General features: G+C 40.9%; 1 protein-coding gene across 4 annotated transcripts in view; it reads right to left on the reverse strand.

Annotated features, from left to right (window-relative positions):
* Positions 1-19053, reverse strand: part of STK38 (serine/threonine kinase 38) — a 109370-nt gene extending 90317 nt beyond the window's left edge. The window contains exons 1-4 of one of the 4 annotated variants that reach the window (XM_060189715.1): positions 18749-19053; positions 12423-12558; positions 5006-5057; positions 3162-3284 (exon numbers count right to left, since the gene is read on the reverse strand). In XM_060189715.1, the coding sequence (XP_060045698.1) occupies positions 3162-3284; positions 5006-5057; positions 12423-12553 (306 nt within the window). In that variant the 5' untranslated portion in view covers positions 12554-12558; positions 18749-19053. The remainder of the gene's footprint in view (positions 1-3161; positions 3285-5005; positions 5058-12422; positions 12559-18748) is intronic. The other 3 variants (XM_060189714.1, XM_016193021.2, XM_007534240.3) reach the window with 3 other exon arrangements.
* Positions 19054-25245: the final 6192 nt, after the last annotated feature.

A 25245-nucleotide genomic window follows, 5' to 3' on the forward strand; every position in this document is an offset into this window, starting at 1 on the left:
TATATAATATTCCAGAGTCACATAGCTCTTGATCATTGGTATCAAGAGTTGGGTCTACACTACCGCCCAACTCCGAGTCTTTAATTTTATCATCTACAAAATGAGTTATTGTAAAGTCTGACAGTGGTGCACCTGGTTGAGCACACACAATAACATGTACAAAGACCCAGGTTCAAGCCCCTGGTCCCCACCTGCTAGGGAGAAAGCTTTATGAGTGGTGGAGCAGTACTGCAGATCTCTACCCCCCCTTCCCTATCTCCCCCTCTTCTCTCAATCTTTGTCATAAAAAGAGAGAGGAGGGTGAGGAGAGAAAGGAAGGAAGGAAGGAAGGATAGAAAGGAGGGAGAACAAGAAGGGCAACAATATAAATAAATAGATTTATAAAAAAAAAAAAAGAAAGGAGGGAGAAAAAGAGGGAGGGAGGGAGGAAAAAATGACCACTGGGAGTGGTAGACTCATCATGCAGGTACTAGACCCCAGAAAATAACCCTGCTGGCTATAAAAATAAATAAATAAATACATAAATAAATAAATACAATAAGCTTTAAAAAATGAGTCACTGTCATGATACTAAGAAAGAAGTATTCATTTAATAACCATTGTTTTCCTTCTACCTTTGGCCTTTCCCTCCATGCCTCAATATTAAAGCATAATCATCTTTGGTGAGACAGAGAAGACCAATCTGAGTTATAGGACAATGCAGCAAAGAAAGGAGGGACAGAAGCTTCCAATGGCACAGCTATATACAAGATACTGGGTACTGTACAGCAAACCAGAACAAAAGGACTTTTCAAAGTTAACCCAATTACCAATTAATGTGATGATAACATGAACTATCGATTGTCTTTTTGAACCCTAAGACAACAGGAACCTCACATCTCCACTATAGAGCCCCTACTTCCCCCAGTCCTGGAACCCTTGGATAGGGCCCACTTTCCCGTATGCTCTCCCAATCCATATCAAATAATATTGCATCTGCCAATCACAACCTAACCAACACAACAATTGCCACCTCAACATGCTTCACTTCAGACTGTGTCCAGAGACTTCACGTGTGGAATGACAACCCTTCAGCTTCATTACTTGGGTGAGACCTTTCCTTTCATAGTATACTCTAATTCCATCTCAGGTGGTTCACTTTCTAACAAAGTCCCATAACCTAGATATACACCAGTTTCTGTGAGAGAGAGCATATGTTCACACGTATCCGTAAACTACTGCAAAATATATACCTGAAAGCAGAAGTACACTAGAGTTTGCAGTGAGTACCCCCCTAACACTTCCTCTCCACTATTCCAAGCTTTGGGTCCATGATTGCTCAACAATTTGTTTGGCTTCGCATGTTAACTCTCTTTTCAGTCACCAGGTTCCAGATGTCATCAGGATGCCAGCCAAGCTTCCCTAGACTGAAGACCCCACCAATGTATCCTGGAGCTCCGCTTCCCCAGAGACCCACCCTACTAGGGAAAGAGAGAGGCAGACTTGGAGTATGGACCAACCAGTCAATGCCCATGTTCAGCGGGGAAGCAATTACAGAAGCCAGACCTTCTACCTTCTGCAACCCACAATGACCCTGGGTCCATGCTCCCAGAGGGATAGAGAATGGGAAAGCTATCAGGGAAGGGGGTGGGATATGGAGATTGGGTGGTGGGAATTGTGTGGAATTGTACCCCTCCTACCCTATGGTTTTGTTAATTAATCCTTTCTTAAATAAAAATAAAGAAAGGAAGGAAGGAAGGAAGGAAGGAAGGAAGGAAGGAAGGAAGGAAGGAGAGAGAGAGAGAGAGAGAGAGAGAGAAAGAAAGAAAGAAAGAAAGAAAGAAAGAAAGAAAGAAAGAAAGAAAGAAAGAAAGAAAGAAATAGAGAAAGAACAGAGGGAGGGAGAACCAGTCCAGAGGCAGCGCACCCACCTACCAAGAAAGGAAGGAAAGAATAATCATGACGTGAGGCTAGGGTATGAGGGATAGCTTACCAAGTAGAGCACAAACCTTACTACACAGAGGACCCCGCACTCAAGCACCTGGTACCCCTGGTATAGAACCATGGGTTGCACGGGGGAGCACCAAGAAACATGGAGAAGTGCTGAGGTATCTCAGAGCCTCAAGCGTGAGTTTTTCTGCATATATATATTTCTTTCTTTTCTCTCTCTCTCTCTCTCTCTCTCTCTCTCTATCAAAACATTGCTTGCTCAGCTCTGGCTTATGGTGGTATGGGGAATTGAACCTGGGATCTCAAAACTTTAAGTATGTGAGTCATTCAGTATAACCATTATGCCATCTCTCCCGCCTAAGGTGTCTCATCATTCTCAGTTTCACTTTCTCTAAATTTAAAATAATAATAATAAAAAAAAAGTATTTTGGTGTATTGCACCAAAGTAAAAGACTCTGGGGAGAGTGCAAGTCCAAAAGGATGACAAAGGACCTAGTGGGGGTTGTATTATTATGTGGAAAACAGAGAAATGTTATGCATGTACAAACTATTGTATTTACTGTCGGATGTAAAACATGAATCCCCCAATAAAAAATTTTAAATAAAAAGAGAAATAAATAATTAAAAAAATAAATAATTAGTGGGCTGGGGATTTAGCATAATGGTTATGATGACAGAAAAATCCTACGTTCAATCCCTAGGACAAGATGGCAAAACAAACTGAAAACAAAAAAATTAATTTGTATAATGTTTATGATCCTGTTACTGCGGAGGTAATACTAATTGTTGTGAAGTCTGATTAAGTATTAAAATAATGGCATATACTCAATGTAATAAATGTGCTATACTTTTTTTTTTAAAAAAAGTGTTTTAATGAAAAAAATTGGGCCCAGGGAGCTGCTTGAGCAGTTTCCTGGAACTACATTTAAATTTATTTACTAATTTTATTTACTTTACCAGAAGACTGTTAGCTCTGGCATTTGGTATGGAGAATGAAACCTGGGACCTTGGAGTCTCAGGCATAGGTCTTTTTGTTTAGCTATTATACTATCTTCCCTATCCCTCTGGAATTGCATTTAAAAAAAGAAAGAGACCTGGGTTGATATGCTTAGCCCACTTCCTTCACATGTCAGTTATATCAATAATTATGAGTTCAATGTATGGTCGAAACTTTCCAGTTTTGTGGTATTTCTTTATTATTTTAAGTAGCTGTGTTTGTTTTGTTTTCTTACCTCACCAAATGCTCCTCTGCCTATAACTTTTAAGGACTCAAAGTCTTCTAATCCAAGTCTTGTTCTCTTTAAACGAAGAAATTCTGTTTCCTTCCGAGCATGTGCTGATCTCCTAAGTCGTTTCTAGTGTTTAAATAAAGGAGAAAGGGTGGGGGGAAAAGAAGTTAAAATTTGAAACTCCAGAACAAAGTCATTTTTGATTTGACCCGTCTGGAAAACAGGACCACTCCAGACTAAGCATAATCTTTTCACATAGGAAGCCACCACAGAAAGATGTTGAAGAAGTCACTTCTCTGCTCCTGGACCTCCAGATACAGTTACCAAACAGAATAAACAGGTGAGTCCTCTGAAAACTCTAACTTACTTCAGTAATACTAGTATAACTTTTTGATGAAGTATAGAAAGATCAACATTACCCTTAGTCTTTTTCAAATGATATAAAAGGATGTTAAATTTCCTATGACATTTTATATGTTATAGTTCATTTTATGTGTTATCATTTCTAAAAGTCTTAGGTGTTTTTCACCATTTACCAGGGCTCTGTGATATGCTTCTATTTTTAAAAAGTATTTCCAATGCCATTTCATATTGGTGATCACTGAGGGAAGGGGCTGATTTGAAAGATATTTTGCCTTAATAATTACTTCAGAGATCTGTCCTACGTCTATGGAGACTTTTCAACGAGTTCTTTGAATATGATATAATTTGCTTTTCAAACTTTTTCTTTTTTTTTTTCCTCCAGGGTTATCACTGGGGCTTGGTACCTGCACTACAAATTCACTGCTCCTGGCAGCCATCTTTTTTCCTTGTTTTTGTTGTTGTTGCTGTTGTTGTTGGATAGGACAGAGAGAAATGGAGAGAGGAGGGGAAGGCAGAGAGGAGGAGAGAAAGATAAAGACACCTGCACACCTGCTTCACCACTTGTGAAGCAACCCCTCTACAGGTGGGGAGCCAGGGGCTCAAACCAGGATCCTTGAGCTGGTCCTTGTGCTTCATGCCATGTGCACTTAACCTGGTGCACTGTGGCTCTGCCCCCTTCTCAAACTTTTTTTTTCTTCTCAAACTTTTAATGGGCTTAAGGGGGAACAGATGGATCACCCAGTAGAGTGCACATAGTACCATACATAAGGACCTGGTTTCAAGCCGTAACATAAGAGCACTGGAAGAAGCATCACAAATGGTGCTACAATGTCTCTCTTTTTCTGTATCTCTGTCCTCTAGCTCTGTCTTTTGCTGTCTAGCAAAAAGGAAAAAGGGGTGAAATAATCGATAGGAGCAGCAGAGTCATGTAGGCACTGATCCCCAGTGATAAACCTGGTAGAGAGGTGAGGGGAGAAAAGAAAGAGAGGGAGAAAGAAAGATAAAAAAAAACAGGGAGAAATATAGAGAAAGAGAGAGAGGGAGAGGAGGAGGGAAGGAGATAAAGAAAAGGAAGAAAGACGAGGGGAGTAGTGGCACACCCGGTTAAGAGCACATATTGTCATTCCAAAGAAAAGGAAGAAAGAGAATAAAGCCTTAATTTGGGGTCAGGAATACAGATCAGAGTATATTTGCACCAAAAAGAAAAAAAGTAAAATTTTAATTTGATATCATCTCTTAATCTTGGAATACTCAATCTAATTAATCTATCCTAACTGTGCCTAGGGAAGTCTGTCCTAATACCTAATACTTAATAATTAACTTCACCCTGTATGCAAATACCTAAATACAGAAGTATGCCAGGTTTCAACAAATTCCTGTTACTGAGCCAAAACTCTTCCCCCTTTCACTAAGGCTAACAATTTGCTAGACAAGATATGACTTGCCATGCTAGTTTCAAGAGAAAATTTTCCAATATTAATTACCTCTTCATCTTTTAGGCCTTCTTCTTCCATTACTTTTTCTAACTTCTTTTGTCTATAAAATAAAATAAAATATATAAACTTTTGAATGACAACTTTCAAAAATTCTATACAAACCATTTTAAACAATAAAAACAGGGAAATCTTAAAATACCCAATTAAAGCAACAAACTGATGCTCCTAAGACAAATGAAAAAAGAAAAAAAAAATTCTCACCCTCTGGGAAGTTCTGTACTTAAAAAAAAAAAAAAAGATTGTATAAGAAGTTAATGCAATGAAGAATCTTATTTTGAAATGAAAAGTTCTCTCCTTTTTTAAGCTTATTTCCTCCTTCACAAACCACAAAGCAGCTGGTGTGTGATAACCTCTTATATCAGGGTGTTTCTCTCCCTCCCTGACTGAAATCCACTTCCTTTATTGTTACACCTTCCTCCTCCTCCCTGCCACAAGAAAATAGTAATAAACAACAAAGGTAAAAGCAGAATTTGGAGGTGCAGGTAGGGAGATGTTTAAAAAGTGATTAACATCACTACTATGACTCAGTATTTGACTTTGGAGCTTTAGAAAATGTATCCAAGAATGTATTTTTTTTTCCAGGACCATTCAGTGGTACACCGGGTTAAGTGTGCATGTTACCATGTCATGGACCTAGGTTCAACACCCCCCATCCCCACCTATAGGGTGGAAACTTCAGGAACAATTAAGTAGTGCTGAAGGTGTCTCTCTGTCTTTCTATCTTTCTGTCATGGGAACAGGGCAAAGAAGAAACCAAGTATGGGGTATGTGAAGGAACAGCATGTAGCAGTCTATGTAGTTGAGGAACACAGCACTTCAGTACCACACAAAGGTTGAGTTTTATTCTATCAAGCTAAGACAGGCTTATGCATAAAATACAAAGTATCTACTGATATTTTATATACGGATCTAAATGACTGGCAGGGAAAGCAACCCTCAAAGACAGAAGCAGAATGAAGTTAGAGAATGATTCAAATGCACAGTGAAGATCTGAAAACTTGTTCACTTGGACAGTGTGCTTTGCCATGTGCACAGCCCAGGTCTTAAGTGTGGCCCTACCATACTGAAGGAAGCGTTTCTATGTCTGTTTCTATAAAAAAAAAAATTTTTTTTTTAAATAGGGAGTTGGGTGGTAGCGCAGTGGGTTAAGCGCACGTGGAGCAAAGCGCAAGGACCGGTGTAAGGATCCCGATCTGAGCCCCCAGCTCCCCACCTGCAGGGGAGTCGCTTTACAGAGAGTGAAGCAGGTCTGCAGGTGTCTTTCTCTCCCCCTCTCTGTCTTCCCCTTCTCTCTCCATTTCTTTCTGTCCTATCCAACAATGACGATATCAGTAACAACAAAAATAACTACAACAATAAAAATAAAGGTAACAAAAGGGAATAAATAAATAAATTTTTAAAAATTTAGAACTAGAGCTAGAAAATAAGAATGAATTGACAGAGCTATTGCAGTGATAACCAGGAGCAGTAAGAGTTTAAAAAAAAAGTGTTAGAATTTGTGTGGGAGGATGTCACTAATCAAAACAGAAAACCCAGGAGTCGGGCGGCAGCGCAGCGGGTTAAGCGCACGTGGCGCAAAGCCCAAGGACCAGTTCTAGCCCCTGGCTCCTCACCTGCAGGGGAGTCGCTTCACAGGCGGTGAAGCAGATCTGCAGGTGTCTATCTTTCTCTCCCCCTCTCTGTCTTCCCCTTCTCTCTCCATTTCTCTCTGTCCTATCCAACAACGATGACATCAATAACAACAACAATAAAAAACAAGGGCAACACAAAAGGGAAAAATAAATAAATATTAAAAAAACAGAAAACATAGAAAAACATGGGAAGATAATTAGTTTCATTTTGGTCACTGAATAAATATCACAATAGTATTTATTTTAAAAACAAACATATTATTTGAAATTGTATTACAAATTCACAGTACCAGATAATAACAGTATGTGGTCAGCACCTGAGAAAAGAACAAGCATGCCTGTGCCCGGGGTTAAGTGGTGCTCTAGTTTCTGTCTCTTTCACATACAGATTAAAAGAAGTATCTTTTTTATTTTTTTAATTACCTTTATTTATTTATTGGGTAGAGACAGCCAGAAATCGAGAGGGAGAAATAGAGACACCTGAAGCCCTGCTTCACCACTCACAAACTTTTCCCCTACAGGTGGAGACTGTCCTTGTACACTGTAACATGTGTAAAATAAATATTTTACAAATAAATAAAAATCTCAACAAATCAGTATACATACTGGTTTGAATGAATATATAAGTATATACATAAATATATGTACATACGCATATTCAGTAATAACTTTAGGCAGTCTTGATTTACCCATCCCTGAGGCTTACTAAAATAAAACTCATATTTGCTCTAATAACCACATACTGTAAATAAATATCAGATTAAATCATATTTCACACATAGTCCAAAACAAGAGGCATTAAATAAAAGAGAAAAAAATAAAGAGAAAATAAAATTAAATAATATAAAATATAAAGAGAAAAAAAGAAATGACTGTAAAGCTCCAAGTATCTACTGCTTTTTTAAAAAGATATTTATTTATCAATTCTCTTTTGTGCCCTTGTTTTTTATTGTTGTAGTTATTATGTTGTTATCGGTGCTGTTGTTGTAGGATAGGACAGAGAGAAATGAAGAGGAGGGGAAGACAGGAGGGGGAGAGAAAGACAGATACCTGCAGACCTGCTTCACTGCCTGTGAAGTGACTCCCCTGCAGGTGGGGAGCCGGGGGCTCAAACTGGAATCCTTGCACTGGTCGTTGCGTTTTGCACCTCTTACACTTAACCCCTGGCACTACGCTGAGCGTGAGCGCACACATTAGTGCATATGAACCAGGGTCTGAGCCCCTGGTCCCCACCTTCAGGGAAGAAAGCTTCAGGAGTGGTAACACAGTACTCTTTCTCTCTCCCTTTTTATCTCCCCCTTCCCTCTCAATTTCTGTCTCTACCCTAAGTATGAATAAATGAGTAAAGTATTTTTAAAATAACATATTATTAGAAACAAACTCTCTTGAATGTCTAACTTCCTACTACCTGTCTTTTGATGAATCTGTCTTTGAGAAAAGCAAAACCACCAAAGTTTTGTAAGATCTTTCCACCCTAAGAACCCAAACAAACAACAGAAGCAACTATTTCAATTCATTTTGGGGTGCAATTTCAATGTAAATTACAATGTAATACTACTAATGTAAGTTAAACTACAATAATCTTGTTACTGAAGAAAGTTGATATATCAATGATGAATCATAGAGCAAAACTGGTAGAATTAAAAGCCAACTGACTAAGAATGCTTTCTTTACCTTAGGATTTCAAGGTTAGTTTAACATATAAAAATAAATCTGGAACTGAAGTCTATTATGTTTTTGCTTTAAAAAAATTTTTTTAATTAAAATTTAAAAAGGGTGGGGCAGGTGTTGGCACACCTGATTAAGCGCACACATAACACTGTACAAGGACCCAGGTTCAAGCCCCTGGTCCCTACCTGCAGGAAGAAAGAAAGCAGAGAGCAGTATCTCTCTGTCTCTCTCCCTCTCTTGTTCCCCTCTCAATTTCTCTGTCTCTATCAATTATAAATAAATAAATATCAAGGGGCTAAACAATGGTGCATCTGATTGAGTGCACACTCTCTACATATATATACACACACACACTATATATATAATATGAAACAAGTAGTCTTACAAAAATTAGGCTGAGTGAAAGACACTTTACTTAAATGAGTATGTACTGTAAGGATTCATGTATCTAACTTGAATATGCATCTGCTTTGCCATACACATGACCCAGGTTTAAGCCTAGCCCCCTGCCCACCTTGGAAGGAGCCATGGTGCTATGTTGTCTTTCCCTCTGTCTTGTCTGAAAAGTATGTTATGTATTAGTGAAGCCACAGTAATGAGGGAGAAAAATCATTTTACACGTTCTACCAATAATTATATGGAATAGTTAAGACTAACCTATGGTGTCTTTTTTTTTTTAATTATCTTTATAAAGACAGCCAGAGATCACAAGTGTAGGAGGAGATAGAAAGACAGAGAGATACCTGCGACACTGCTTCACCACTTGTGAAGCTTTCCCCCTGCAGGTGGGGACTAGGGGCTCGAACCCAGATCCTTAAGCATTGTAACAGATACACTCAACAAGGTGTACCACCACCCAGCCCCCTAACCTAAGATTAAAAAAAAAAAAATCACAACAATGGCTAGTAGGTTGAAGGAGCAAAAGGAATGAAGGAACTTTCTGAAATGATGGCAATAATCAATGTCTTGATAGCGATTTAAGTTATGCAGATGAATCATTTGTCAAACTCACCAAATGGTACACTTGAAGTTGTGTGTTTCTAGGCTAGTGAGACAGCTCACCTGGGAGTGAGCCCAGTTTGCCCTGCACATAACCCACATTCAAGCCTGGCATCCACATCACTGGGAAAAAGTTTGGTGCTGTGATGTTTTCCCTCTATCTGAGCAAATCATTCTGGAGCAGTGAAGTCCCAGTGATGATGATGAAGAAGAAGAGAAGGAGGAGGAATAAGAAGAAGAGGAGGAGGAAGAAGAAGAGGAGGAGGAGGAGGAGGAGAATGAGGAGGAGGAAGGGGAAGAGGAAGAATGATGGAAGGAAAAAAAAAACAGATTTCACTGTATGTAAATTTTACAGCCTTTCACCGAGAATCCAGTGCACAATGGTGTGGTGGAGGAGGATTTAAGTTGGTGATGGGAGTGGTGAAATCATGAGAAGATAAGAAATTGTACCCACATGATAACAACCATCTTATAAATCGTTATTTCCCTAACAAAGTAATTTGGGGGGGAACCATATTCCTTCAAAAATACAGAAATGCTGAATTTAGCCAGGAAATAGCTCACCACTTAATATGGTGTATAGGCCCTAGGTTTGAGCCTATGAAAATATCACGGACAGCACAGGGGTAGAGGAGTGTAAGACTCCAGAAACAGTGGAGTAGTGTTGTGATATCTGTCCTTTCCTCCCTTTTCTCACTCTTTCCCTCTCACTCTCTTTAAAGTAGAATAAGCAAGCCAGGAAGTGGTGCAGTAGTAGATAAGAAACTGGATTCATAAGCATGAGGTTCCGAAAGTAAACTCACACACTGCACATGCTAGGGTGATGATCTGGTTCTCTCTCTCCCTATCACTCTTTATTAATAAAATAAGTCTTTTAAAAATAGAACATGAGGAGGTCAGGTGGTGGCGCAGCAGGTTAAGCGCAGGTGGCGCAAAGCGCAAGGACCCGTGTGAGGATCCCAGTTCAAGGCCCTGGCTCTCTACCTGTGGGGGGGGGGGGGTCGCTTCACAAGTGGTGAAGCAGGTCTGCAGGTGTCTATCTTTCTCTCGCCCTCTCTGTCTTCTCCTCCTCTCTCCATTTCTCTCTGTCCTATCCAACAATGAACGACATCAACAATAACAATAATAACCACAAGGCTAAAACAGCAAGGGCAAACAAAAAAGGGGGAAAAAATGGCCTCCTGGAGCAGTGGATCCATGGTGCAGGCACTGAGCCCCAGCAATAATCCTGGAGGCAAAAAAAAAAAAAAAAAAAAAAAAGAACATGAAAACTAAACCAGGGAAGGATATTGAGCAGTATTACGTACATTCAAGGTCCCAGCACCACATTAAAAAGAAATCAAACTCAAGTTTGCTTACAAAAAGAAAATTTTCAGAAAAAAAATATACTGACAACTGCAACAATCTGAAACACAGCAAAACAATTAAGCTGGACTAATAGGTATGTGGCAAAATCACAAATGCTAAGAGTCTGAATTATTTATGAATGCATATGTATACATATGGATATTTATACTTCTTTTAAATTTTACGCACTTACAAATATTTTCATAATAAAATGTTGAAAGTTTTATTTTGAGTTATTACATGGATTGTGTACTGTACCCTAAATCAGTTAACAACAACAACTATGACCACCAATAACTAAGTGATTTACCATGTGTGAAGAAGCACTATGATAGATATTCATATATGCTGTATCTAATACATAGCAATCCTATAAGGCAAATAGTTATTATCACCATTTCCCAATTGGTAAAGTATCCCTCTTACTACTACTAAATACTAAAGGCAGAATTTTAAACCCAAGTATTACTCTATCAGGGCTGCCCTTTCCATTATACTTTCTGCAAAAAAGACTCTCATACCTGAGGGTCTGAGGTCCGAGGTTCAATCCCCAGTAACACCATAAGCCAGAGCTGAATGTGCTTTGGTGAAGAAAAAAAAAAAAAAATTAAAGGGGCCAGATGGTAGCCCATCTGGTTGAGTGCACATGCTGCAATGTGCAAGGACTGAGGTTCAAGCCCCCAGTACCCACCTGGAGGGGGAAAGCTTCACAAGTAGTGAAGCAGGGCTACAGATGTCTCTCTGTCTCTCTCCCTATCTCCCCCTTCCCTCCCGATTTCTGGCTATCTCTATCCAATCAATAAATAAAGACAATAAAAAATATTTTTTAAAAAACAACCTTTAAAAAATTTTAATAATATGGGTAGGGGTATAGCATAATGGTTATGCAAAGAGACTTTCATGCCTGAGGTTCCCAAGTCCCAGGTTCAATCCCCCACACCGCCATAAGCCAGAGCTGAGCAGTGCTCTGGTAAAAAAAAAAAAATTAATAATTAAATCAGATTTTAAAAACTGGTTAAATATGACACATCCTTAACAATGAACTTCAAGTATCTGGTGCATTTTTTTTTTCTTTTGAAGAGCCAGAACCTTGCATAGGCACTACTTTACCACTCCCTAAAACTGACTGTTTTTTTTTTTTTTTCACTCAGAAGTGAGAAAGAGGGTGGGGGGAGATAGCATAATGATTATGCAGAGAGACTCTCATGCCTGAGGCTCCAAAGACCCAGGTTCAATCACCTACGCCATCATAAGTCAGAGCTGAGCAGTGCTCTGGTAAGGAAGGAGGAAAGGAAGGGAGAGAGGGAGGGAGGGAGGGAAGGAAAGAAGGAAGGAAGGAAGGGGAGAAAGGAAGGAAAGAGAGAAAGAAAAGAAAAGGAAAGAAAAGAAAAGAAAAGAAAAGAGAGAGAGACCACAGTATCAGAGCTTCTCACAGTTCCACACCACTCCGATGTGGTGCCAGGATTCAAATCTGGACTATGCATATGACAAGGCACACATACTCAGTGAGCTATGGCTCTGGTTCCCAATTAATTTTTTACTACTACAATAGGATATTATATTATTAACTAGTAGCAAAAATAAGTGAACTACTAATAAGGTCTTTGGAAATCAGTAACAATGTCATTCCATTGCAATGAAATAAGCTATAACATGATTACTGCTATTCTTGTCTCCTTTCAGCCATTAGGAATGTGTTTTGATATGTGATATAAGCCCAAAACTATGACACAGATTTCTCAAACAAAACTCTTTACCTCATTTCTCGTTCTTCATGTTGAACGATAAGGTTGCTATAAAAATTCTCCAGTGTCACTTTGGTCATTGTCACCCTTTCCTTTGTGTGATTGCTCATGGACGAGCAAGGTGTTGAACCTGTCATCGCCATGGCTGCTAGAAACAAAGAAGAGGTTTTAGTCTGGAGTTAGAATTTACCAATTACCCACTCCCCAGTTAAGCATTCTATTGGTAGAAACGTAAAAATGGTTAACTTTTCTGAAAAAAAAAAAAAAAGTGATATGTAACAAAAAAAAAAAGCCAAGCAAGCAAAATATTTGGTAAAAATAGGTATTTGTAAAAGACCTAGTGACGGTCTATAGAGACTCTTGTTTCTGTAAAATAAATAAAAAGAAAAAAAAAAAGACCTAATGAGAGCTGCAAAAGATTTGGCAAAAAATTTACAATTCTTTAGTGTAAGGTCTCAAGAAATTGTCACATAAGCTCTTAAGGGACTATGCACAAGATGTGATCTACAGAGATCATTATGGCATCATTTGTATTATGTAAAACTGAAGGCAACTCAATATGGAAACAAAATGCTTTGAATGAACATGCAACAATCAAAAGCATTTCTACCTCTTTCTATCTGAAAAAAGTTGGCTCAGAATGGGGAAGCCCTACTGACTGAAAACAATGTTCATCTGGAGTGGCTGAGCAAGTTGTGGTATATATACACAATGGAATACTACTCAGCAGTAAAAAATGGTGACTTCACTGTTTTCAGCTATCTTGAATGGACCTTGAAAAATTCATGTTAAGTGAAATAAGTCAGAAACAGAAGGATGAATATGGGATGATCTCACTCTCAGGCAGAAATTGAAAAACAAGATCAGAAGAGAAAACACAAGTGGAACCTGAACTGGAATTGGTGTATTGCACCAAAGTAAAAGACTCTGGGGTGGGTGGGTGGGGAGAATACAGGTCCAAAAAGGATGACAGAGGACCTAGTGGGGGTTGTATTGTTATATGGAAAACTGGGGAATGTTATGCATGTACAAACTATTATATTTACTGTTGAATTTAAAACATTAATTCCCTAATAAAGAAATTAAAACAATGTTCATCTGGAGATATATTTGTATTCTGATATATCTTGTGGTATTTGATAAATGCCTGCTGTTTAGCTGAATTTACAAGTTAAAACATAAACCTATAACAGAAACAATATTACATATATAGAATATTATTAAGTTTAATGATATAAAAAAAAATTTAAAAAGATATCTTAAAAACAAGAAACTGGGGGTCGGGCGATAGCACAGCAGGTTAAGCACACATGACAAGAAGCGCAAGGGCCAGCATAAGGATCCCTGTTCGAGTCCCCGGCTCCCCACTTGCAGGGGAGTTGCTTCACAAACGGGAAAGCAGGTCTGCAGGTGTCTGTCTTTCTCTTCCCGTCTTTCCCTCCTCTCTCCATTTCTCTCTATCCTATCCAACAACGATGACATCAATAATGACAACAATAAAAAAAAGGCAACAAAAGGAAAAAAAAAAGAAACTAACTTCCTACATATGAGAAAACCAATACCAACAAGGTGTATATATATATATATATATATATATATATATATATATATGGCTTACAGAATTTTCCCCTTACTAAATTCACATTTTTTTTTCTGAATAACTTTAAAGATTGTATTATTACACTTGAAAAGATTGTTCACTAACCTCAATATGCTCCCACAGTGACAATAGTTTTCAATATTTTACCCTTATCATGCCTTCTACCCATATAATGAATCTCTTAAGTCTTTTCATCCCAATATAATGCTGAGTAAAAATCAGAGAGACACCACGGGTCATTTTCAAAGATATAGCGTTTTGTGAAAAAATGTCATAAGGTACTCTTCTCAATATTTTAGAGACTTTAAAAGGTTTTTTTTGTTGTTTTACAGATAAACTGAGGCTCTTTAAATAATGTGCAAACACACTATTACCTAATCCTAACATTAAGTAATTTCACAAACAGAAAAAAAGACACACACAAAAAAAAGCAATCCCTTCAGAGCAAAGAGACTTAAAAACTCAAGGCTCTACTTCAGAATTAAATGTTTTGACTCATGATGTGCCAAAAACATTGTACTCAGCTATAACTAATTATAAAATTATAAAAGTTATAAAAAATTTTCTTTTTTTTTTAAGGATACAATCCTAATTGAATATTATTTTTTTACAAGCAAGTTTCCACTAATACCAAAGAAAACTCAAATGTTTTTTAGGATATCAAAGTACTTTAAAAAAAAAAAAAAAACTGGTTTATGAAGGTTGGGTGTGGTTCCTTATTTGTCAGTCTGTACCCCCTCCACCCACAATGAAAACCACATGCAGTCTAAGTTTGGTGAAGAAATCTTAAAACCAGATTTAAAAACAAGTCTGAAGCAAGTGAGAGTCTCTCTCTCTCTCTCTCTTTTAAGATTTTCTTTATTAGGAGAGAAAGAACCAGACATCATTCTGGTACATGTGTTGCCCTGGGATCAAACTTGGACCTCATTGGACCTCATGATTGAGGGTCCAATGCTTTATCCCCTGGGCCACCTCCCAGACCACATATAACTTGAGTGTTTTGTGCCCTTCCTTGTCTAAAAATTGCTAGAGATCCTTCCTACATATACAAAATATGGCATTACATTTTAACAACTGAAATTATTTCAACATAAAAACACAAAGTATTAAGCCTAAAATTAAACATTACCTTCAACATAATAGTCAACTAATAAATGATCTAGTTAATGGTTATTTAGATATCAATAAAACTAAACAAAGATTACATTTACCTTCACAGGTATATAAAAATTGAGAGAAACTTTTTAGGCCTATTTAAGTCACTGACATGATTTCCTAAACTTTTTTTTTTTAGTAGTATTTACTTATTCCAATTTGTTGCTTTTGTTTTATTATTGTAGTTACTGATGTCGTCGTTGTTGGATAGGACAGAGAGAAATGGAGAGAGGAGGGGAAGACAGAGAAGGGGAGTGAAAGATAAGACACCTGTAGACCTGCAGACCTGCTTCACTGCTTGTGAAGCGACTCCCCTGCAGGTGGGGAGGCGGGGGCTGGAGCCAGGATCCTTACATGGTTCTTACGTTTTGCACCACCTGCGCTGAACACGCTGTGCTACCGCCTGACTCCCCAATTTCCTAAACTTTTAAAAAGATCAGCAGATTAAGTCCATTCAGAGGTGTTCATATGTCAGAACAAATTTTCTAACAGAGGGATATTCAACCTTCCTAATAGCCTCTAATGCAATGGCACTACTAGGTGACCTCTTCCTGCTAGAATTAACCTAATTCTAATAAACTTTTTTTTTAAGAATAGAGATTTATAAATTTATTAGTGATGGAGAGAGAAAACCAGATGAATATACTGGGATGAAAAGACATACTTAGAGGTGGGTTTTGTAGGCAGAAGGCATATGTGATGCCGGGGACTGAACCCAGAACAGGCCTGTGAACTTAACACTCCAGCTGCTATGTCAAACACCCTGCTACACTCCACCTCCCCCCCACCCCTTCATCTAATAACCTTTTTTAATTATCTTATTTATTTATTATTGGATAGAGACAGAGAGAAATTGATAGGGGAGAGGGAATAGTGAGAGAGACAGAGAGACACCTGCAGCCCTTTTTCACCACTCGTTAAAGCTTTCCCTCTACAGGTGGAAATAAAAGGGGCTTGAGCCTGGGCCCTTGTGCACTGTAAGGTGTGCACTTAACCAGGTGCACCACCACCTGGCCCCTCCTAATGACCTTTTATTTGAAGACAGAATAAGTACTGTACTATAGAAACCTGTAGGTTCACTGAATCAACCTAATTCTTTTCATAAAATGTTTTTTCTCGTGTTTTTTGATCATTCAAGCTTTCAAGTCCTAACATTCAGGCCATAGGAGGCTCTTTTTCTACTTGTTTCATGTGAAACAACAGAATTAGTGACAAGATAAGTGAAAAATTCTTAAAGTTTGAAAATTTAACAAAAGAAAGGCAAGGGAGATGTCATAATAGTTATGCAAAGAGACTCTCATGTCTGAGGCTCCATCATCCCAGGTTCAGTCCCCCACATGATCATAAGCCAGAGCAGAGCAATGCTCTGGTAAAAAGAAAAAAATCTTTATTAGATGACCCAGAGATAGGTTGAATGCACATGTTACAATGTGTAACGACCTGGGTTCAAGGGTTCAAGCCCTCCTTTCCCACCAGCAGAGGGAAAAGCTTTCCGAGTGGTAAAGCTGTGCTACAGGTGTCTCTCTGTCTCTCTCCCTGTCTACCTCCCCCATCCTTCTTGATTTCTGGCTGTCTCTATCCAATAAATAAATAATCAATTTAATATATATATATATATATATATATATATATATATATATATATATATATATATGGGGAATCGGACAGTAGCGCAGCAGGTTAAGCGCATGTGGCGCAAAGCGCAAGGACAGGCATAAAGATCCCGGTTCGAGCCCCCTGTTCCCCACCTGCAGGGGAGTCGCTTCACAGGCGGTGAAGCAGGTCTGCAGGTGTCTATCTTTCTCTCCCCCTCTCTGTCTTCCCTCCTCTCTCCATTTCTCTCTGTCCTGCCCAACAACAATAACGGAAAAAAGATGGCCGCCAAGAAAAATGGATTCATAGTGCAGGCACCGAGCCCCAGGGACAACCCTGGAAACAATATATACATATATATCAAAAATATACATATACATATATATGTATATATAAAATATGGACTGGGGAGACAGCATAACTGTTATGCAAAAGACTTTGATGCCTGAGGCTCTCAGTTCCCAGGTTCAATTCCCAGCACCATCATAAGTCAGAAATGAACAGTGCACAGGAGTGTCTCTCTCTGTACCTCTTTCATTAATATATAGCACATTAACAGGGCCAGGAAGGTGGTGCAATGGACAGTGTCTTGGATTCAAAAACAGAAGCCCTAGAGTGATGCTCTCAGGAGGCAGTGATATAATGAGCATAGCTGCCTACCTAGAGTGATGCTCTGGTATGTTTTTTTTCTCTCTCTCTCTCTCTCTATATATATATGTGTGTGTGTGTGTGTGTGTGTGTGTGTGTGTGTGTATGTCAGGGCTGAGTAAATAGCCCAGTGCCCTGCATAGCAGACTTTCACAGCTAAGACTCAAAGGGACCACCTTAAGTCAGAACTGAACAGTGTTCTAATCAAAAGAAGAAGGGAAAAGAAAAGGTTAATATATATATATTTAAAAAAAAAAAAAAACTTCATGTCACTGGAAAGCAAGCATGTCTTAATTCCACTTGTAATATCCTTCCCTACCTCATGCACAATGATGTATACTGAGCAAACACCTTGTAAAACTAGGAAAATTTTACTAGGAAAAACTGGTTTTCTTATTCCCATTATTGGGGTGTGTGTGTGTGTGTGTGTGTGTGTGTGTGTGTGTGTGTGTGTGTGTGTGGCATCGGGCTCTCCCGCACTATGACCGGCTTTCCACACAAAGCTGGGGTCAGAGTCCCTGTCCTCTCAGGAGAAGATGCTAAAAATACTACCTGGGATGGAGAGTCCAGTGTTGTGGTGGTGGCGGTTGTTTCGTGTTTGGGGAAACCACATCTATTACCCCGCTAGGTCTGATCCAGAGCTACTACAACTTTCCTGTTAACATGTGGAAGAGAGCAAGTAACTCCTGGGTCCTTCAGTCATTTCCATGTGACCGAGAGAGGTTTGCTCGCTCTCTCCCCGACTTTCCTTTGCCACCATCGTCTGGCCGTGACCACCTGAAGAACCGAACCCGAGACTTGGGGAGGGGGAGTGTCCCGGTCTCCCGGGTTCCAGCTCCCAGGTGGCTTTAGACGCCTCCGCCTTGATCCCCTCCCCCCCCAAAAAAAGGAAAAAGGGAGTGGAAACCCGCAATGACAGCAGGCAGACAACGCTGGTGGCAAGAAGGAGCCTCCTCCTCGCCCCAAAAAGGGAGAGAGACAGAGAAGCTGGCAGACAGACAGACAGAGACAGACAGACAAGCTGGCAGACAGACAGACAGAGACAGAGACGCCGGGCGCTGGAGGGGTGGGGCTGGGACCTCGGAGCACAGTTGGGAAACTGCAGAGAGCTGGAAACTGGGCGCCGACAGAAGGGGGGGGGGGTCCCCCAAAGAGCTGAGAGAAGAGGAAAGGACAACGGAGGGGAGGAGAGGAGAGGAGAGGAGAGGAGAGGAGAGGAGAGGAGAGGAGAGGAGAGGAGAGGAGAGGAGAGGAGAGGAGAGGAGAGGAGACAGGAGAGGATGGAAGAAAAAGAGAGTAAGCGCCTGGGGTGGGCTGCCGACAGGCGGAGCAAGACACTCACCGGAGCCCGGAGGAGGTCGGGCTGGGGCCGCGGACAGGCGCCGGCGCCGGCCGGGCCAGCGGTCTCGACGTGCGGACAGACGAGGTCCCAGAGGCCGCAGGGCTGCGGCCGGAGGGGAGGGGAGGGGACGCGAGAATGGAGCACTGAGGGAGGCGCTGAGGGGCGGTTGCGGGTGAACACAACAGGAAGCGCCCCAACTGCCGGAAAAGACGGCAAGGCGGAGGGACCAAGGGCGCCCGGTCCCCGTGCACCGAGCCGGGCTGGCGCAGCGGCGGCCGGGGACCGAGACTGCGCAAGCGTGACGCCCCAGCCCGGAGGTGCAGGACTGCGCGTGCGCGGCGCCGCCCCAGCTGTCCACAACCCTCCACGTTCCGCGAGCCCGGGCCCTAGGACCTGAGGCTCAAGGTGGGGCTGCGGGAGGTTGTGCTGACCCTGCAAGCTTTCGGCTCCTTGATCTTTTTCTTTTCTTTAGTTCTTTTTTTTTATTAGTTTGAAAAATGAAAAGTTGCAACAACAGTAAAGAGGTACCGTTTACCTTCACTCCCCACTCAACTTTCCTTAGTTTCTCAACTATGCTTGATTATCAAAACTCAGAAATGGACATCGGTGTAACACAATTAACGAGACCGATGCAATTAACTACATTACAGACCAACCTCGGATTTAACCAGTTTGGAGTGTGTGGGAGGGGAGGGGGGAGTAGGGGGTTTGCACTGTAGCTCTGTGAAAAAAATTTTTTTTAATATTTATTCCCTTTTGTTGCCCTTGTTGTTTTTTATTGTTGTAGTTATTATTGTTATTGATGTTATAGAGGAGTTATTATTGTTATTGATGTTACAGATGGGGGGAGAAAGATAGACACCTGCAGACTTGCTTCACTGCCTGTGAAGTGACGCCCCTGCAGGTGGGGAGCCGGGGGCTTGAACCGGCATCCGTCGCCGGTCCTTGCTCCTTTGCACCACCAGCGCTTATCCGCTGCGCTGCTGCCAGCTCTGAAATTTTATTACCTATGCAGTTGTCATCCTTCATTTCTCATTATTGTACCTATCTACTCTTCCTTAAAATACAAGTGAGTGGCATCCCAGGCAGTAGGTGAGTGGATAAAGTGTTGGATTCCCAAGCATGAGGTCCTGGATTCAATTTAGCATCACCACTTGACAGAATGATGTTTTATGGCCCTTCCTCCTTCTTCCTCCTGCTCCTCCTCCTCCCTCACCTCCTCTTCCTTATCTTCTTTCTTCCCTGGCTTGTTCCCCCCACCTCTCCTCCCACCTCAACTAAATATTGAGACCAGGTGAGCTCTCACAGGTTTGAATACTTGCTACAGGAAGGTCATTCCAGTATGCACAGAAGAACCTGCTTTTCAAAGCTACATAACTATTTAGTCTACACCCACTGTGATCATCTACTAATTTGTTGAAAATAAAGCATAGACTGCTTGACAAAAAAATATATCAGACTCCTAGAAACAAAGATGAGTAAGACATGGACCTTGCCACTGTTCAACTGGGAAGGAGCGAATGACATCTACATAGGGCCAATGAAATAACTTAGTTGGATAGTGTGCTGCTTTACCATGTGCATGACCCAAGTTCAAGCCTATATGCCACCACATTGAGGGAAGCTTCAGTGTTGTGGTCTCTTTCACTGTCTAATGTCAGGAAATTGTGCGGATGTTGTTGAGCTTGGCAGGGCTCACAAAGCACCCTGCATTCCTGATACTATGGCATATCTACATAATCACTGTTTTGCCTGAAAGATCCCCATCCATTCCATTCCTTTGATCTATCTTTTTTCTACCCTCAAGATCCTCCCTGCCTGCAGGATAGTATTAATCCTACCAGTTAAAACCCTTGCAACAGTTGCTAAGGAAGTTTCTATCTTCCCAGCCCCTTTTTGCCTTTCTCCGCCCCTTTCCTAGCCATTTCTGTTTCCGACTTGCCACTTCTGGGTCTGCCTTTTAAAAGCCTTGGCTTTCTGGTCAATAAAGATATTGCATTGCCTCGAGCCAAGTGTTTGGTTCCTGAGTCATCTCCCTTGAGTTGCCGAGTGAGTAGCAGGCCAGGCTCACTCCGGTCAAGTTCTCTCCAACCCAGAGAGTACTTCCCTGGAAAGAGGCACCCCCACACTAGCCCAGCAGTCTAACTCGCTATCTAAAAATAAATTAATTGGGTGGGGGTAGATAGTATAATGGTTATGCAAACAAACTCTCATGTCTGAGGCTCCAATATCCCAGGTTCAATTCCCCCATACCACCATAAGCCAGAGCTGAGCAGTGCTCTGGTTAAAAAAATAATAAAAATAATTTACTGATTGATTAAAATATCTTTTGAAAAGCATGTGAATAAGTCGTACACTAATGTGATTTGTGATAGTATGGGGCCTCATAATGTGTTGCTGTGTAACACGTCAAAATTGGGTTTTGTTCTGCAAGCTTGAGGTCCCAGGTGTTGTTTCCTTAATGTACTTAAAAAAAAAAAAAAAAGACTTCATTGACTGCTTTATTTTTTTCAGACTTCAAGGCCAGTTTCTTTTTTGTCTAGCATAATACAAAAAAAACCTACTTCACCTTTCTGTCTCTCTGCCCAGAGACCCTCCTGCCCCAAATGTTTTTTGTCAAAATTCTACCCACTCTCAGTGACTTCCCAACAGTGTAAGACAGACATTTTTAATAGTGATTTACAACTTACAAAACCCAAACTCATGAATTTAATCTCAGTTGGTCCTTACTATTCTTTGACAGGTCTTATAGGATTAGGTTGTACTGATAAGGTAACAGAGAAGCACAGTGACTTGCCTTAATGTCCACAGCAAGCTAAGCCATGTAGCCAAGGCAGAAACTATACTTTCTGATGGCAGACCCAATGTTCTTTCTGTTTTCCCCTCAATTCCTAATGACCCGCTCTGACTGAGGAGGTAGCATAATGGTTATGCAAAAAGACTTTCATGCCTGAGCCTCCAAAGTCTCATGTTCCATCCCTAGCACCACCATAAGCCACAACTAAAGAAGAAAGAGGAGGAGAAGGAGGAGGAGAAGGACATGTTGACTTAAAAACCTGCTCAAACCTTACTGTCTCCTTGGAGTCTTCTCGGTTACAGAAAAGAGGTTCCTTCCTTTGTTTTCTATATTCCTATATTAATTTATTTGCACTCCTAACTCTAAAAAACAAAGAGAGAGAAAGAGACAGGGTTAGAGTTAGGGATAGGGTCAGGGTTAGGGTTACAGCTATAGAGAAGACACAAAACCTAAAAGTGCAACCAATCACTTATATTCCACACTATAAACTGGAAACTAGGATGATTTGACCTTGCATTTGCATGACTCAGCCTCATTTTCCTCAGTCTAGTACTGATATTATTGACTTCTTATTTATTTATTTATTTTTATTTATTTATTTATTATTTTGCCTCCGGAGTTATTGCTGGGGCTCGGTGCCTGCACTGCAAATCCATTGCTCCTGATAGCCGTCTTTTCCCCATTTTGTTGTTGTTATTGCTGCTGTTGTTGAATAGGACAGAGAGAAATCGAGAAGTGAGGGAAAGATAGGAAAGATTGAGAGAGAGAAAGATAGACACCTGCAGACTTGCTTCACTGCTTGTGAAGCGACCCCCCTGCAGGTGGGAGCCAGGGGCTCAAACAGGGATCCTTCTTCTTCTAGCGTTTGCCCTTCTTCCGTAGCCAGTCAACAGCGTCAGGTTGAGCCTGATGTAAAGTTTCGAGACCTCCTTTGAATCTGGAGAGGTGGCAGTCGTTGACTATGTGGGTCATAGTCTGTCTGGAGCCGCAGGGGCAGTTCGGGTCGTCTCTGGCTCCCCAGCGATGGAACATAGCGGCGCACCGGCCATGGCCTGTTCGATAGCGATTGAGGAGGGCCCAATCATAACGTGCTAGGTCAAAGCCGGGTTGACGCTTGCGGGGGTCTGTGATGAGGTGTTTGTTCTTTACCTCAGCTGACTGCCAACTCTGTTTCCAAGAGTCTGGAACAGAGAAGATCAGTGTAGGCATAGGGGACCAGATTGGATGACGAGACGTCAAGCGTTGGACAGGGTGGGCGAAGATATCCGCGTATATTGGCAGGTCCGGTCGAGCGTAGACATGGGAAATGAACTTAGATGATGCCGCATCCCGACGAATATCTGGCAGGGCGATGTTGCTAAGAACTGGCAGCCATGGAACCGGGGTGGAACAGATGGTTCCAGAAATTATCCTCATGGAGGAATATAATTTGGAATCGACCAAGTGGACATGGGGGCTACGGAACCATACTGGGGCACAGTATTCTGCAGTGGAATAGCATAATGCCAGAGATGATGATCGCAGTGTGGAAGCGCTCGCGCCCCATGAGGAGCTGGCCAGTCTTGCAATGATGTTATTCCTCGTGCCCACCTTAGCTGCAGTTTTTATGAGATGTTTGTGAAATGACAGAGTGCGATCGAGAGTAACGCCAAGATAGACTGGCTGGGCTTCATGCCGGATTCTCGTATCGCCAAGCTGCACATTAAGCTCACGCGAGGCCGAGGCATGGTGTAGATGGAAAACAGATGATACCGTTTTTGCAGTGCTAGGGATTAGTCGCCATTTTTTACAGTAATCAGATATCAGAGACATGTCTTTCGTGAGTGTTTCCTCGAGGATGTCGAACTTTGATGCCTGAGTTGCACAGGGATCCTTATGCCCATCCTTGCGCTCCACACTCTGTGCACTTAACCCGGTGCTCTACCGCCTGGCCCTCTTTTTTTTTTTTTTTTACCAGAACATAGTTCTGCTTTGGCTATTGTTAGTGCCAGATCTCCAACCTAACTTTTCATTTGTAAGTCCTACCAAAACTGCTATGCTATTTTCTGATCCTTCTATCTTTAATTTGTTGTTTATTTACTTATTAATTTATTAATTAATGGGGGGGAACACCAGAGCATCACTCTGGCATATATGATGCAGAGGATTAAACTCACAACTTTTTTTTGGCTCCAGGGTAATTGCTGCGACTCAGTGTCTGCACTACAAATCCACTGCTCCTGGAGGCCACTTTCCCCAGTTATACTGGATAGGACAGAGAGAAATTGAGACCTCAAACCGAGATCCTCACACCAGTCCATAATCCTGTTCGCCACTGCCCGACCCCCTATAACTTCCTTTTTTTTTTTATACAAATTGTATTGTTAGTCTCAGTAAGTGGCAATATTAGCCCTGTTTTACAAATAAATTGCATTGACCGAGGGAAATATAGTGGTTATGTACATTGAAACAATATCTACCTAACTTCAAAGTTTGACTACCAAAAACTTTACTATGCTTTTTAGCAATACTCCCTCAGGCCTGTTGCCTGCAAAGCTTAATAACACACCTTTTCTTCCCTCTTTTCTTTTTAGCACTGTTCAACCCTGGTTTATGATGGTGCAGGGGATTGAACCTGGGACTTTAGAGCTTTAGGCATGAGAGTTTCTTTGCATAACCACTATAAACCACCCGGCTTTGACCTAGCACATTATGATTGGGCCCTCCTCAATCGCTATGGAACAGGCCATGGCCGGTGCGCCGCTATGTTCCATCACTGGGGAGCCAGAGACGACCCGAACTGCCCCTGCGGCTCCAGACAGACTATGACCCACATAGTCAACGACTGCCACCTCTCCAGATTCAAAGGAGGTCTCGAAACTTTACATCAGGCTCAACCTGACGCTGTTGACTGGCTACGGAAGAAGGGCAAACGCTAGAAGAAGAACCACTATGCTATCTCCCCTCCCTAATAATGTACCTTTTCTTAATAGTCTTTCTTTCCCTTCTGATTTCTTTTCTACCACATTTCCTGAATTACCTACAGTATTGATTATTGGGACTTCCATAACAAAACACAACTCTCTGAGTGGTTTAATTTTTTTTTTTCTTAAAAAAACCTCACAATTCAGAAACTAGAATTCTGAGAGCAAGGTGCCAGGAGGTTCAGTTCCTCTTAAAACCACTCTCTTTGTCTGTAACATGGCTGTCTGGCATGATGAGTCTTATTCTGGACCCCCTATAACTTTCTTCTTCATACTTTTACTGAATTTTCCAAATTTTCTACATTGGGACCTGTAACTTTTAATTTCATTTAATTTTTTATCAAAGGTGTACCTATACAGATTTGAAGAAGAAATCTGAAAGCAAACAATCTGAAAGATTTAAAAATGATAAACAGTGGTTCCTGCCCCACCCATTCCCTGGGGAGTCTCTCAATAGAAGCAGCTGTTTCAGATGCTTTTAGTTGCTTCGCCTATTTACCTCCTTGTTTCTGAATAACACTAGTGTCTTAAATTTTCAGTTTTAGATCTTTTTTAATTTCTTTGATGAAATTAACTTACACCACAACTTCCACATAATTTCTTCCATCACTGTAAATCTCTTTAAATTGATACTCCTAGTTTTCAGCTTAGCCTTGAAAAGTAAAGTAACTGTTGTGTCTTCTTGTACTATTTTCCCCTTCCTGGAATTAAAAATTGCCTCTGTTGTTTTTGTTTGT

The sequence above is a fragment of the Erinaceus europaeus genome, chromosome 4 (genome assembly GCF_950295315.1).
Source record: "Erinaceus europaeus chromosome 4, mEriEur2.1, whole genome shotgun sequence".
NCBI lineage: Eukaryota > Metazoa > Chordata > Mammalia > Eulipotyphla > Erinaceidae > Erinaceus > Erinaceus europaeus.